This window comes from Crassostrea angulata, chromosome 2, assembly GCF_025612915.1.
Source record: "Crassostrea angulata isolate pt1a10 chromosome 2, ASM2561291v2, whole genome shotgun sequence".
In the NCBI taxonomy this organism is placed as follows: Eukaryota; Metazoa; Mollusca; class Bivalvia; order Ostreida; family Ostreidae; genus Magallana; species Magallana angulata.
In genome coordinates, this window is record NC_069112.1 from 36,380,560 (window position 1) to 36,395,443 (window position 14,884).

The following is a 14,884-nucleotide window of genomic DNA, read 5'->3' on the forward strand; positions in this document are numbered from 1 at the left end:
ATGTGTTAACAATAATAAGACTCGGGCTTTGTTTAAAAAAACTAAGAATTTCAAACTATGTATCTTGGTTATAACTTAATGTTTGACGTTAAAGTTTTAAGCAATAAATGAACCAATAAACCTATTTTAAACAATAAGAATCGATTTTTTTTTATAATAGTACCCAAGTCCCTTTAAACACGTGTGAAATGATGTCAGTAAGTTTTACTTGAATTTATGCTGATGCGTTATTATCATCAAGTTAATGGAAAACCTACTTCCAGTTTCGATAAACTGGAATGGCAGAAATGTGAGTAAGGTTGCTAGAGCGGATCCAAGTCGATGTAGTCTGTTTCAAAATATATACACATACTTGCGATGAAATAATATAGAAAGAGTACGTAAAGAACTAACATATACAATGGTACTTTGTTTAGAGTATACATACAAGTTAAGATTAGACAAATATTATTCGCATAAAATGAGCCAATTTGTTTCTTGAATGGACGACTTTAGTTTTAATTGATAGGACGCTTGCGAAGCACGACTTCATGTGATAGTTCCAGAACGGGGTAGCAAAGAACGCGGGTTGACAAATAACATGTAACGACTTGGCAAAAAGTGTAGGACGAGTAAATCATACATCGCGGGCAGATACCTTGGATCGGACATCTCTCATTATTACAGAAAATAATAAACGAAATGAAATAATTAAAGGCAATTTTAGTTTTGATGGAAAAGGGTTTTTCGAACAGAGTTCCCCAGGAATGCAGTTTGACTAATTAACGTAAATGCGGAAAGACTAGGGCAAGTTACCAATCGGGTAAATACTTTGGACCTGACATCCTTGGTTTTAAATATGCAAATAAATATGAATACACTAGCGTGTCTTTTTACCTTCATACAATTGTATCCCGCCTCAGATTGGTAGGGTGGGGGGGGGGGTCCCCATTTAAGAAAAAAACAAACTTTTTTATTGATCTGATTTTTTTTGTTTTTGTTGCGACAGTAATAATTATAATAAAGAACAAAATTTAAAGATACGACGCACTATAAATACCTACTAGCTTGTTGGAAATAAAATAAAAAAAGTTTTTTTTTTTTCAATCCTGCAACAAAAAGAATAAAGACCACTTTCATATATAAAACATCAATTTCAGTTTCGATTTTGTTTCGAATTTTTATCCCTGTCCGCTGCTTTACCTATCTAGTTATGTAGTTTGTTGTCTGTTTTTATATTAAAGGATGGGTTATAATTGGGCAATTAAGAAAATAAGAAACAAATTGGACACAGTTTTTACAACAATTAGCAAAATATATGTTTCAAAATATTACCATTGTACCATACTAATGTGTAAAGGGTTAATTCCCGTGCTTACACGGTATACCATCTAGTAATTATGATACATATAATGATGTGCATACCCAAATTCGAAAATTATTATGATTAACTTATGTGAAAGCAACACATATAATTTTTTGTGTTAATAAATGAAAGGCCGAAAATCTTATTTTTGTTCAATTTATATTTCAATTTTCTTTCAGAGTCAAGTACATTATCTTTTAAAGAAACAATAAATACACGAATACTTTAAACCAACAAGAACGTTTATAAAATAAGTAATTTGATTGGATCGTCCTTTTGAATAACATACTACGAATTTAGAGTTCCTGTTTCCGAAATTCTCCGTGCTATTGATTGTTGCATAACTTTTTCGCATGCCTTTTCCAATGAATTAATAAAAAATACTGACCTGCTACTATCTGCCTCTCCTTTAAGCATTGTTATCAGTTCATAGCTTTCTTACTAGAAAATTTACGAACCTGTTCAACTGATTTAAATGGCATTTATAATCTAGATGCAAAGACCACCTGCTTCATTCATGAAGTTATTTTAATAGACCATTCAATTTATGCAAATCATTCATCTGACTCAGAATTAGGGTTTAAATATCATTTCTGCTAAATAGATAAACCTGAACTAGTCAGCTATTAAAGGTGTAACTCTAGAATTTTCGTTCGAGTTAATTGTATTTTAGGATAAACAAGATCGTCTTTACCCTATATTTAAAGTGTTGAAATAGGAAGAAGAATAAAACTTGTTCCAGGGTAAAAATGTTTTTAAAAAGTGAAAGTATGAAAAAATATTTATGATAGCTTGACACTGAATTTATTTGTAATTCACAGAGCAAGTTCTGAAGTAAAGCCATTTCAAAACCATATACTGTCACTCACGTTCTCTGCTTGTTTTTGCTTGCTTGGTTTTTTTTTTTTTTTTTTTTTTTTTTTTGGGGGGGGGGGTGGGTGGGTGGGGTAGTTGTAATCGCTTATATTTAAAGTTAAATTCACAGACCCTTGTTTCTTTAGGATGTTATGATTTAAATGAAAACAATAAACATTTTCAATATTGCTTCAAAGTCAAATTTAAAAAAAACTTTTTTTGCGAAAAAAATATATCTATGACTTGATATACCTAAACAAAAAATCGCGACCATTAGATATTTCCAACTAGCAGCAGTATAAATACATGAAAACTCATTTTCCTTAAAAAAAACCGACTGTGGAATCATGGTGGCTAAATTTCGTTGGTAGTCGTGGGTAGCCCCCCCCCCCCCCTCCCCCCACCCCCTCAATGAATTTACGTCCTCGGCGAAACAAAATGGAAAGATAATTATATTTCTTACTGAAACTGAAAACCGACTGATCCATAAAAATACATCCTCATTAATAAGCAAAAAAAAAAAGGAAATCCAACATTCAATGAAAATTGACCTCCACACAACTAAATGATTCCATGGCATACTTATGAGCTGTTCAAAGAATGTACTTTTTTCAGACCTATCAAATCTCAACATATTTCAAATTAATCATATGCTTTTTTTTTAAAATTACTTCAATAAAAATAATTGGTATTTTGAAAGGAGCACAGGCATTATATAATTTCTTTATTAATCATAAACATAAACAAGATCCAAACATTGAATTCAGGAAAAATACAACTTTTTAAATATGCGTCAAAATGAAAATAACACTTCAGAAAAAGGATGTATGAGTAAAATAAATAAGTAAAACATTTTGGTTATATTTATCCTAATTATCCTCTATGAAAGCGGTGATATACAATTCAATCGGATTCAATGTGGGGCTTTGTTGACATGTCAATATATATTTAACTTGACTTGTACACCATTGGAGCTCCATTTTTTTTTCAATATTTTAGGGTTTTATTTTTTTCATTTTTTATGTCTAGAATTGTCAACATTGAGGTTTAAATGCTTTGGTACAATCTCGAAAGTCAAATATCGAGTCACAAGCGGTTTACATGCATTAGAAACTTTTGTTTTGTAAACAAAGCCAGAAGCCTGTTTTTATTTACACATATGTTGACGTTGTATAGGTATTAAGTTCAATCTAATGTTGGTCTTTTGTTGTTGAATAAATTATTAATAAACATATTGAATCAGTTTATCTTGTCTGCCACAAGTGATTTTGTCAAAGAAATTGTAATATAATTACTATACATTATTTTTAAACACTATATGACTCGAGCTTTGTTTACATAACCTCGACTTATTTCCTCAGAATCTTGCTTGTAACTTGACCTAACTATTTAAAATACACAAGTAATCTATTTCATACATAAAAATAAAACTTTCACTTTGAATCGGGTCCAGTTCTCTTAAAAACAACTTTTTAAACAACTATGAATATTACGAAAGATCAAATGAATTATAAAAATGCAAATATTTATTATATATTTGAAAACTCTATAGATTCTGATTGTGTTTAAAAACTTGTGATATTGAAAAGGTACCTATGAATATATGATTTGTTTTTCTTTAGAATAAAAATACATCTCAGCGGCGCATCAATAAGGCGGGAATGAAGTGAGCCTAATAGTCATTTGTTTAATATTTTAAATGTCGCATATTTACGAATCTAATAGTTGATTATTTTAAATGTAGAAGTTGAATATTTTTGTTGATGGTTTAACAAATTGTCTGGGTTTTTTTTATTTTTTAAGAACATCTTGGGATAGATTTAAACTAAAAGAGAAAATAGAAGAGCGACTAGATGTCCACAATTATTGCAGCTTTAAGTTAATCAGGCTGATCTTGTACGTTGTTTTGTTTGTCGTGTTCCTAGCAAGCCTGGTGACTCAGAAGTTAAGCCTTGCTATTGCATCTACAAAATTACCAACAGAACGACAACAGAATGAGGACAAAGTATCGAACTCTTTACAACCATTCACAGTAATAAAAAAACGCATACATGTTGTTAAACATAAAAAAACACATGCATGATTTACATGTATACATTTTTAAAATATATTTCCTTTAGAATATATAAAACAATGAAATCTTGATCCAGGTGTTTTCTTTTTATCAATAGATACATTCATCAGGAGCGACCATCCATAGCTTGTTACTTTTGACTGCAATGTGTATTCCGTACGTTTTAAATTTCTTATCGAGCTGCTGGAAGGTTCATTTTGGAAGTTCAAAACGACCGTCCATTTCCAGTATTGTTGTGGTAAGTTTTTTTTGGATTATGAATTGAGTAGACATGATATATAGACATCACATATTGTTTTCATAAATGAATACTGCTCTTCAGTAGACATAATTGAAAGCAAGAGAACATGCCGTCAAAGAAGAAAGATACAGAGATGAAGCAGCATTTATTATTATACCTTAATATGATTATTCTATTATATCTGATTGGTCTAGAAAGTCAAATGACAGGGCGATTTAATAGATAAAAAAGCCGATATGAGCATACGATGTAGACAAATATGATTAAATCAAAAATATTTAATCATTATTATCCTCCTTATATCACTTCATTGTTTGATTTCCTCTGTTACTCTCACTTTTCTTTCATTATTTCGAATCATAGATAGTTAAGTTGGTTTTGTGATATGTAGAGAATCATAAAGATTAAATATTTTTGATTTAATCATACTTGTCTAAATCATGTGCTTACAGTGTATATTGGCTTTTTCATTCCTATGAAATCACCCAATCATATGACTTTCTAGACCAACCAAATAGAATAATCATATTGAGGAATAATAATAAATGCTGCTGCATCTTTGTTTTTTTTCTTGTGAAGCATGTTCTCTCGCTTTTAACTATACCTACTGAAGAGTGTCCGATTAGGGCGGTATATACACCCCCTCTGACTCGCACGAGCATTTGTACCATGGAACGCATGATTACACATCCAATCGCATTGGCGCACGTTAGATCGTCCGATCACTTGGTCTCTCGCGCGATCCTATCGCATTATCTTTCAACAGTCGCTTTCATTGTACAACAGTCGCAAATAGACGCAATATATATTGCAAGATTTAATGCGTTTACAGCGCACAACGCTCGCTTAGATCGTGCAAATTTCGTACGAATACTTCTTCAAATGCGGTTATTTCTACAACAGATTATGATTCATATCTAAAAAAAAATTCGGTCCCTCGAATATTTTGTCGCTTCTGCTTGTGAGCAGGTTGTGAAAGAGGCTTCTGACCCCCCCCCCCCCCCCCCGCCCTTTCAATTATCTCATAATTAGTTCAGGTTAAAAAATTTAACACAATGTTATTGTTTTTAACATGTTTGATAAAGTTATGAATTTACTGCAATTCTGAATTGCAAAAACATGTGATATTTTTTTCTGCTTTCACCACAAAATAGTCCTTGGTAGATTCTAAACTTTGATTACTAATCCATGCCAAGTTGTAAATTAGTTAAAAAGAAAAAAAATATATGATATTCTAATGTCCTTTTACTTGATTATATGAAAATTTAAACAAATTTACTTTGACAACTCGATAACCAGATAAAACTACTTCCTTAAACTTAACACACATCACCTAGTACCCATTTGATTTTCTTTATTTTTTTGTAGTGCGTTGTACTGGCTGTTTGTCAGTCTGTTGGACTTTGCCTCCTCGTGTTTCATTTGCTGCCAAATGTAGGACCAATTCAAGGACTTCTGGTGTTGAGTGCAACAGGGATTATCCCAAGTCTTCTAAAATTGCCTCACACTCTCAAAAAAAGCAATTTGCATCAACAAATTACAAACAAAAAACGTAATTCGCTACCAAAAAAGATCTTCATTTTTTCGGTGGATATTCTAGCACTTCTTTTGCAGATGTCAGTCGGAGCATTGATTTTCATTCCGGACGTGAAGTTCTTTTGTCGAATATCAACACTCCATGGGAACAAAGTGCATACCCCTAACGGTGATATAATCACAGAATGCATCAATGGTTTTGGGTCATGTTTCATGGCATTATTTGCTATATTCTTAGCATCATTTGCATGGTGGGAAAACTTTCTTGAAAGTTTAAAAGAAAAGAAAAATTGTGACCATATACGATTGAAAGGACTCATTTCAGACATCCAAGCTGACCTAAACAAAAACCGTGCATACATTAATATATTTGTATCTTTGTTCAAAATTCTAACGTCATTTGTTCTTACAAGTTTTCTTGCAAAATGCAAACTATATGATCCAGAGACATGGACGGAATTAGCAGAACAGAGTTTTCATGATGTTTTAGATATAATACTCTTAGTCTTATCTAGTATTGTTTGTTACTGTATAGCATGTCTTGCTTGTAAATTACAAATGCAAATATTTTCATTTGCTATTCCATGTCTGCTCTCTACACCAATAGCATCGGGCATAATGGCTTATTTATGTTTAAGAAGAGAGGATTTTTTGTCGAAGAATTTTAATTTTGACTGTGATTCTGATTGTGACGTCAATTATTTAAAGTCCAACTACTACCTTGTTCCGGCCTCTTTATGGATCCTGTCACTGTATTGGACTGCTGGACACATATGGTTTCCAAAGCAGAAGAGGATAGCAACAATCGAAAGGTACAGACCCATGAAAGTGAATGAAATTAAATAACAATTTAAAAAAAAATATTTATCAATGCAATCAATTTTACAATAAAGTATATTTTCTACCGATGTATTAAAACATTTACAGTAGAAAAAATTTATATTAAAGATTCAGATTTGTTTCAAGGTTAAAATTTTTATATATGCCCTCATTTTGTTGATTTTATGATGTGTAAATATACCTAACCATTGAACTTTTTTTATCTATTATAGCTTATTTGTTAATCCTTTTTACTGTGGAATACTGTTAGAACAGGACTTGGTTCTGAATAGAAAACGTGATCAAGACAAGTAAGCTAGATTTCATATTTTAATTACAAAAAAATGGGTTATATACATTTCATACATTTTTATATTCAAATTCTATTTTGACAGAGTTCAAACACAAGAGGATAAGAAAAAGTTTGACAAAGATAATATACCTATGGTTTACGCATGCGCAACAATGTGGCACGAATCACGAATGGAAATGAAACAACTGTTGAAGTCCCTATTTAGGTAATATTTCAGTGAATATAATACACTCTACATTTATATCTTAGGGTACCTGTACCTTCTTGATTTTTTCATAAAGCCCATAAACATTTATTTAGATTTTAATAAAATGCCTTGTTATTCTTTATTCTTTTTAATATTCAATCAATGTCATGATCAAAATAATTAAAAGTACGAGCAGTTTATTACAAATACTTACCCAGGGCGTTAGAAATTTTGACTAGTATGTATCCATGTATGAATTATAAAATTAATAAAAAATAAAAATGTTGACTTAATGTTGCCAAAAACTGTTGGTTTGGTCTTACACATAGTTGATATAGAGGGATTTATTAATAATATTATATGATAATACATTTTAATAATTAACAATTTTAATTGAAATGTCTATACATTATACTATAATCGTTGAAAATGAGCAAAATCAAAAACTTGTAAGCATTCATATTGTAGAGTGGATAAAGATCAAGCTGAACGAGAAAATCAATATCCGGACGATTTTTATCGATTTGAAGGTACATGTAATTATTTTTAAAGAACAAATCACTAGTCATCCGACTTGGATAATATTTGATGGTAAGACAGAACTGAAAATGTGTAAAAGTAATATGGATTTTTTTTTTGGAAAAAGTAATTTTTCATGAAATATTGAAATAAATTTAACTAATATATTTTTTTTTATAGTTCATATATTTTTTGATGACGCATATAAAGATAACGGATGTGTTAACGAATTCGTTACAGAATTAAACTCTGTCATAGACGAAGCTACAAGGTAACACTTTAGCATTGACATATATCAAATAACATACACAGTTTCAATTTTACTTTTACAAACTCACACATATGTATGTTGTTACTCCTATGGTCGAAGAGGTTTTGACATTTTATGAATGAAAATCCTATGAAAATCTGACAATAATTTATTTTTAGTAAGCGCAATTCTGAGCGAATTGATCTGGAAGGGCCATATAAATTCCCAACATGTTATGGAGAGCAAAAAGTCTACAAAATGCATGAAGGAAACTTCATGTTTATTCATTTGAAAGATAAAACTAAAATACGACGTAAAAAGAGATGGTCACAGGTCAGTCTTTTCTTTAGCACAAACATGTTCAATTTGCATGTACTATGATTAGCATTGCAAATTTGATAAACAAAAGTTGACAAAATCAGAGGTACTAGGAGAAAGCTTACATGATAACCTCCCTTTTTATGTAAAGAAAAACTGTCCTGAAGTTCTTGAATAAGGAAGTTATTAACCAGATACGAATTTTGCATTTTTCTTTCGAATGACATTGAAAATCGCCCGTGAAGTAAGAACGTCCAATGAACCTCCATAAGAATGGAAACTATTGAGTAAACAGACAAGTTGATTACTATGTACCTCCAAATATTTTCTACGGGGGGTATGACAACAGCATAGATAAAATAATGCAAATATTGAAATATTGCTTCTTCTTATTTACACTATTTCGACAGTTTTAAAATGCACCTTAGCAAACAAAAGGATTCGAACTTAACTTTGTTAATTACTTATTCATCTGATCTACTTAAAACAGGTCATGTATATGTACTACTTGCTGGGATATAGACTTCAAATGGAGAGAGAATACATGCAGAAAAAAGACAACAACGTTGACATCGATGATCTTTTTAAAATGAAGGTAACAATGATTATTTACTTCACCTGCTATTACATGTACAACGAACTTATTCATATCGAATAACATGTCACTTTACATGTATATTTGCTTCCGACGCCGCTGTCATATAAACATATGTACATGTACACATATACAATATTTTCTTATCCGAGTGGTATATATGCTGAATTTCATTATCATTCAAATTCTGAAATTAATGAATTTGATATAACGTAAAACGATATATTATTTCATTTTTAAATGTAGCCGATATGATAATGCTTATGACACATTTTGTTGACCAAATTTGAAATAGGAAAAATTATATTGGCAAAACTTCAACACCAAAAATGGTTTAATTGAAACCTAGTATCTTTCTAAAAAATATCAAATCAACAATTATGCAACACAATTAATATTGTAGAAATCAATTTCTGGATTCTTCAATCTGTAATGCATCTATATATACAATGTACAAAAAAGCTTTACTTTTTTCATTTACCTTAAATGGTGAATAAATCAAATTTCAACTGTCCTTTGATTGATTCATATGTGTACTATTAAGGTAGAATGACACATTGTCATAAAATGGCTGGCTTCTGATCGAAACGACATTTTGTTTTATTAAAAGGATTTAATCAACTGCAACTTATAACCTACCTCATAGCCAGGCTTGTGATTACTTCATACCGAGTTCGAATCCCGCAGGGGCTTTTGTTGTTACTTACTTATTTAATCTTTTTAGATATTATTTTTTTATCCCCAAAATGCAATTTTTTCGCTTATTTGACATAATTATGTATAGTTAATTTATCATTATATCTTTCATAATCAAACAATTTACAGTTAATTTGAGTGACTTTTTTAAGGTGTGTTATTCGACATTAAAAGTAGATATATTTGTAACACGTTGTTTTATATTTTAGAAATTACGATTGCATGCTTAAACTTATGATATGATTGTAGGCTGAGAATACCTTTATTCTTGCACTGGACGGTGATGTGGATTTCACACCTGGTGCTGTCAGAATTCTCATCGATAGAATGAAAAAAGACAAAACTGTTGGGGCAGCCTGTGGACGAATACACTCTATTGGAAACGGTCTGTGTCTCCTCAAATGTGCTCACTTTTTTAACTTGTTGGATACAACGATATTATTATGAATATACTATATTCATCATACATTATGTATGGGTAAGATCTTTTCTTCAGAAGACTACATTGTATCTGTCGAATTACTAATACGGAGTCGTTATCGGATCTTTTAGATATACATGTAACATCACTAACTTGACAAACTCTGACGTCAACATATTATTGCTTCCCGAATTGAAAGCTCGATCTTTGATAAACAGATAAAAAACTAACTTAAAATCGTCCTTTCTTTCTTCAGTCATTCCAAAAAGTTTGCAAATCTTAAACATCTGTTTTGTTTTTCGTAGATCCACGTTACATACATGTTAAATCATCTAAATATATAGGTACACGTGTTGCAGTTTCCATTGATCATTTCTTTTGTTCTCTTTTTTTCTGCAACGGGAATAAATTCCATTGCAAAATATAAAGCTTATTTATAGATTCGTTTTATTGTAGGGCCAATTGTGTGGTATCAAAAATTTGAATATGCAATTGCCCATTGGCTACAAAAAGCTACTGAACACGTCCTGGGGTGTGTGTTGTGTTCTCCAGGATGTTTCAGTCTTTTCCGAGGATCTGCTTTAATGGATGACAATGTAATGGGAAAGTATGTTCAGGTTCCCACAAATGCAACTGAAGTCCTGATGTACGACTTAGGCAAGTTATTTAGTCAATTTTGTAGTCTTTAGCACATATGATCATACTGTTCAAAACAACAAGTGTCTTTAAAAATCATAATTTAATTTATAAAGTTGTATGTTTATTTTCATTTTAAAAATGTCCTATTGATTTGCTTATGTTTTTTTTCTTTAAAAATAATTAACAACTTAATGCTTTACTAATAGATTCTACTTACACTTCTCAGGTGCTTTATACTCGCTTATGATAAAGAATTCTCACTCATATATGTATTTCACTCATCATGTATTTTATTTTGCTGGTATACTTGTGTTTAGTATTGTACTGTTACGGAGAAAACACTTAATATTATAATCTGGTGTAATATGTCAAGGTCATGATATAGACTTAAAATCTATATCCATATTATATTTATTGCGTGTGAGATGTCTATATAGATCTAGCATATTGATTAGAGAAAAGGTGAGCAAACTCCTATACCCCCCCCCCCCCCCCCCCCACACACACACACACACACACTTATTATAAAAAGTGAGTCAGTGGTCCGAATCTTGACTATTTATGATATAATATTTTCATTATTGAAATACATAGGAGCCCACTAATAATATCGTTTAAGGTTAAAATTCACATCCCCTAATAATAAAAAACAAATTACGCGAATAATGTACATATGCAGGCAACCATCGTGTTTCTTGAAAGTGTGTACTTATTAGATTAAGACTTATATTGATAAAAGAATCGGATATGAATTGAATAATATTAATCATGTTTTCTGCTGCAAGTACATGTACCAGAGATATAGACAGAGGGGTATGCAAGGATGCATTTTATCAAATCATTAATTTATTAGGTAATAGTATACCTCTTAGATACAAAGTGATGATTCGTTATCTGGACGTAACCTTTTTCCATTTCAATACTTGTTTTATAAACGGTCATGCTATTAAACGATAATAAGTAAAAAAAAAAGCTTTTTAAAATATTCTTTTCAAAGGCATCTTTTCTAAACTTAGAGCTCTGAACTGACCATTCTTACGTGAAATATGTAATTTTCAAACTAAACACCTTATCCAAAACTGATTTTTGCAGGTGAGGACCGCTGGCTGTGCACACTTCTGTTACAGCAAGGATTCAGGGTTGATTACGCTGCAGGGGCAGATGCATTTACAAACGCTCCTGAAGGATTCAATGAATTTTTTCAACAAAGAAAGCGCTGGGGTCCGTCAACGCTTGCAAATATCATGGCACTTCTACAAAACTGGGAGAAAGTTGTAAAAGAAAATCCAAATATAAGCTGGCTGTACATTATATATTTAGGTGAACATGTAAATGGGAGGAAGATACGATAAACGAACTTTTATTCGCGTGCATGAAATTTTCGTGATTTTCGCAAAAACCTCAATATCTCTAATATTTTTCGCCGCGGACTAGTATTTGCCATGCCATGCATTTGCCATGTATATCTTGCTACGATCTGTGTCAGCAAAATTCGACGCAAGAAAAAAAGTGCTAAATTATTGCAGTTCTTGAATTTTCATTGATTAAATGTGTAACCTTTCTGTTCCTTTACGTGTATCTTTATCTAGGTTCTTTAATGGTTTCAACTATCATAGGGCCATCAACAATTCTGATGCTCATCGCCGGAGCTTTCGTAACGGTATTTGATTTAAGCATTGTGAATGCATATATTGCCTCCGTTATTCCGGGAGTTCTGTTCTTTGTCATATGCCTTGTGTGTACAACAAAGGTGCAGCTAATCGTAGCCCAAGTTCTCAGTGGATTTTATGTCATAATTATGATGGTGGTAATGGTTGGACTTCTCATTACTGCACTAACTCAGTCACCTTACCATCCGAGTGTGATATTTTTACTTGGGCTTGTCCTTATATTTGTCGTTGCGGCGGTGTTGCATCCTCGAGAATGGTTTAATATCTTATACGGATTCCTATATTTCGTATCCATTCCAAGTGGATTTTTAGTACAGGTTATTTACTCGCTGTGTAATCTAAATGACGTGTCATGGGGAACAAGAGAAAATTCAACACCAGGAAAAGAAAAAATCAAAGAAAATGGAGTGTTGTCAAATATATTTTCCCCCGTTTCAAAGCTAGTAAACAACAGTTTTCGACGAGATAGTTCCGACAAAGAAAAACTCTTTTTAAATCTTCTACAAGAGACAATAAGCATGCTTGGTCATAAAAATCAAAGTGCAGATAGTGTGTCCAAATGTGACTTGCCATCTGGTGATGTAGCTGATCAACCACCCAAGGATGAGAACAGCACCCACGAAAAAGACGCTCAAACTACACCTAAGGTTGGTACGCTGGCAAACTCTTAAGAATATAATCATCACACTTACATTTTTCTACATGATCAAAAACTTAAAACATCACATAGTTTAGCTCGAAATTTGCATTTGTTATATTGTTAAATGGACGTTTTCGGTTGAAAAGCGGCATAGAAAAAAAATATTGGTATATCCTTATCTATAATCAACTATGCAGTTCTTATCAACAAGCAATCCTATCAATATTATTATTTCAAATGTTAATTGTTGACTGGTCTGCCTGTAAAATATTGAAGTTATCTGTTAGGTCGCAGTTTATTAATATTTGTCAAGTATTGCGCATATAAGTGTGCGATGACTGGTCGTTACCCTTTCTGGTAGTTGCACCTGTAAATGATATTCTTATATATGCAATCATTTTGATATATCTTATGTACCTGAAAAATAAAATAAAGACATAGTTACGGATCAAGGCGAAGGAATGGCTTTTGAGAAGGTGTCATCACGCAACAAATCCATAGTAACGCAAGTGGAAAAGCTTTTTAATTCAAAAACGTGGTATCATCTTTCTAAAAGGCATTATAACACCTTTTGTCAAGCGTTATAATGCGTATCCAAAGAGCACTAAAACGCTTTTCTAAAAAGTTTTATACTATAAATGTTTTTAGTGCGAACACAGATTTTTCGAAATCTCGAATAAGTCGTTCGCGTCCCCGGTAACATTCTTTACACATCTTTGCAAACTTTTACGGTTATATGGAATTCAGATTAAACGCGTTATAACTTATAATTTTTCAGTTACATATATGTTTATACATGTAAAAGGTTTTCCAAATGTATATTTGTAAACGGTTGGGATATTGAAATAATGTGCATCAGGTTTTGTTCCATTTAGAATTTTAAATTTAGAAATAATTTCTTTGACGTTAAAATTGAAAACACATACTTTTTCTTTCTTAATGCAGGCTAATAATTCTAAATGTTGGATAGACGAAGGCCCATTCCAAGGGGAAAAACTAACTATGAATGAAAATGAAAGCAAGTTTTGGCAGGATCTCGTCGAAAGGTGAGTTCCATCCTCATAGCTTATATTTTGTAAGACTTTGCAGCAAGGTGAAACATATTTGCAACTTTTTGGTTGTAGATACTTAGATCCTAAAGATGTAAAGATGAAAAAAGACTTAACAGGAGAATTAAAGGAACTCCGTAACAATGTATGCAGTGGTATGGCCCTTGTGAATATCTTGTGGATAACCGTCAACTTCATGTTCCAGTTCAGAAGCCCAACTGTAGTAACTTTTCAACTTCCGGTATGTCAAAAAAATTTTTAGCCTCAGCATAGAAATTAAGGAATCGTAATAATAACCACCATTATTTCATACTATTTGTAAATTGTAGATAGAAGATAATGGAGACGAACATGGCATCTATGAGATGAAAATCGAGATGTTGGGGCTGTTGTTTATCATATTTTTTCTTGTTCTTCTTTTAATCCAGTTCTGTGGCATGGTCATGCACAGGTAAGATAAATTTTTGGTATTCGTGGCACACTAATTTAAACTTTGTCACTACCTGCATCTTATTAGATGGTGCTCTGGGAATGCATTGTAAAGTGTAAAGAACAAAGATTGTGTTGAAATTTCAAGGATCTGCGATAAATAGTTTCTTAGAAATCTTTGACGAAATGTCTTTAAACATATGGCAAAAACAAAGTCGCCATTTAACAAGAAGATTACTGCCGATAGGTCAATAAAATCTAACCAAATGACAAACCTAAGCAAGGAGT

General features: G+C 31.8%; 1 protein-coding gene across 1 annotated transcript; it reads left to right on the plus strand.

Moving 5' to 3' along the window:
• Positions 1 to 4,011: 4,011 nt before the first annotated feature.
• On the plus strand, positions 4,012 to 14,622 carry LOC128170477 (chitin synthase chs-2-like). The gene is made up of 15 exons (XM_052836245.1): positions 4,012 to 4,512; positions 5,884 to 6,863; positions 7,104 to 7,181; positions 7,266 to 7,388; positions 7,839 to 7,900; positions 8,070 to 8,160; positions 8,319 to 8,472; positions 8,948 to 9,052; positions 9,998 to 10,133; positions 10,626 to 10,826; positions 11,901 to 12,128; positions 12,398 to 13,125; positions 14,064 to 14,164; positions 14,243 to 14,408; positions 14,497 to 14,622. The coding sequence occupies exons 1-15, from the start codon at positions 4,420 to 4,422 to the stop codon at positions 14,620 to 14,622; spliced, it is 3,372 nt and encodes a 1,123-aa protein (XP_052692205.1). The 5' UTR covers positions 4,012 to 4,419.
• The last annotated feature ends 262 nt before the right edge of the window (positions 14,623 to 14,884 follow it).

Bases quoted from the DNA above. Each gene is read 5' to 3' on its own strand.
- LOC128170477 (XM_052836245.1), top strand. From the start codon at position 4,420: ATGTGTATTCCGTACGTTTTAAATTTCTTATCGAGCTGCTGGAAGGTT. The intron at 8,161-8,318 runs GTAACACTTTAG...ATTTATTTTTAG, and splicing joins GTCATAGACGAAGCTACAAG to TAAGCGCAATTCTGAGCGAA. The intron at 14,409-14,496 runs GTATGTCAAAAA...TGTAAATTGTAG, and splicing joins TAGTAACTTTTCAACTTCCG to ATAGAAGATAATGGAGACGA.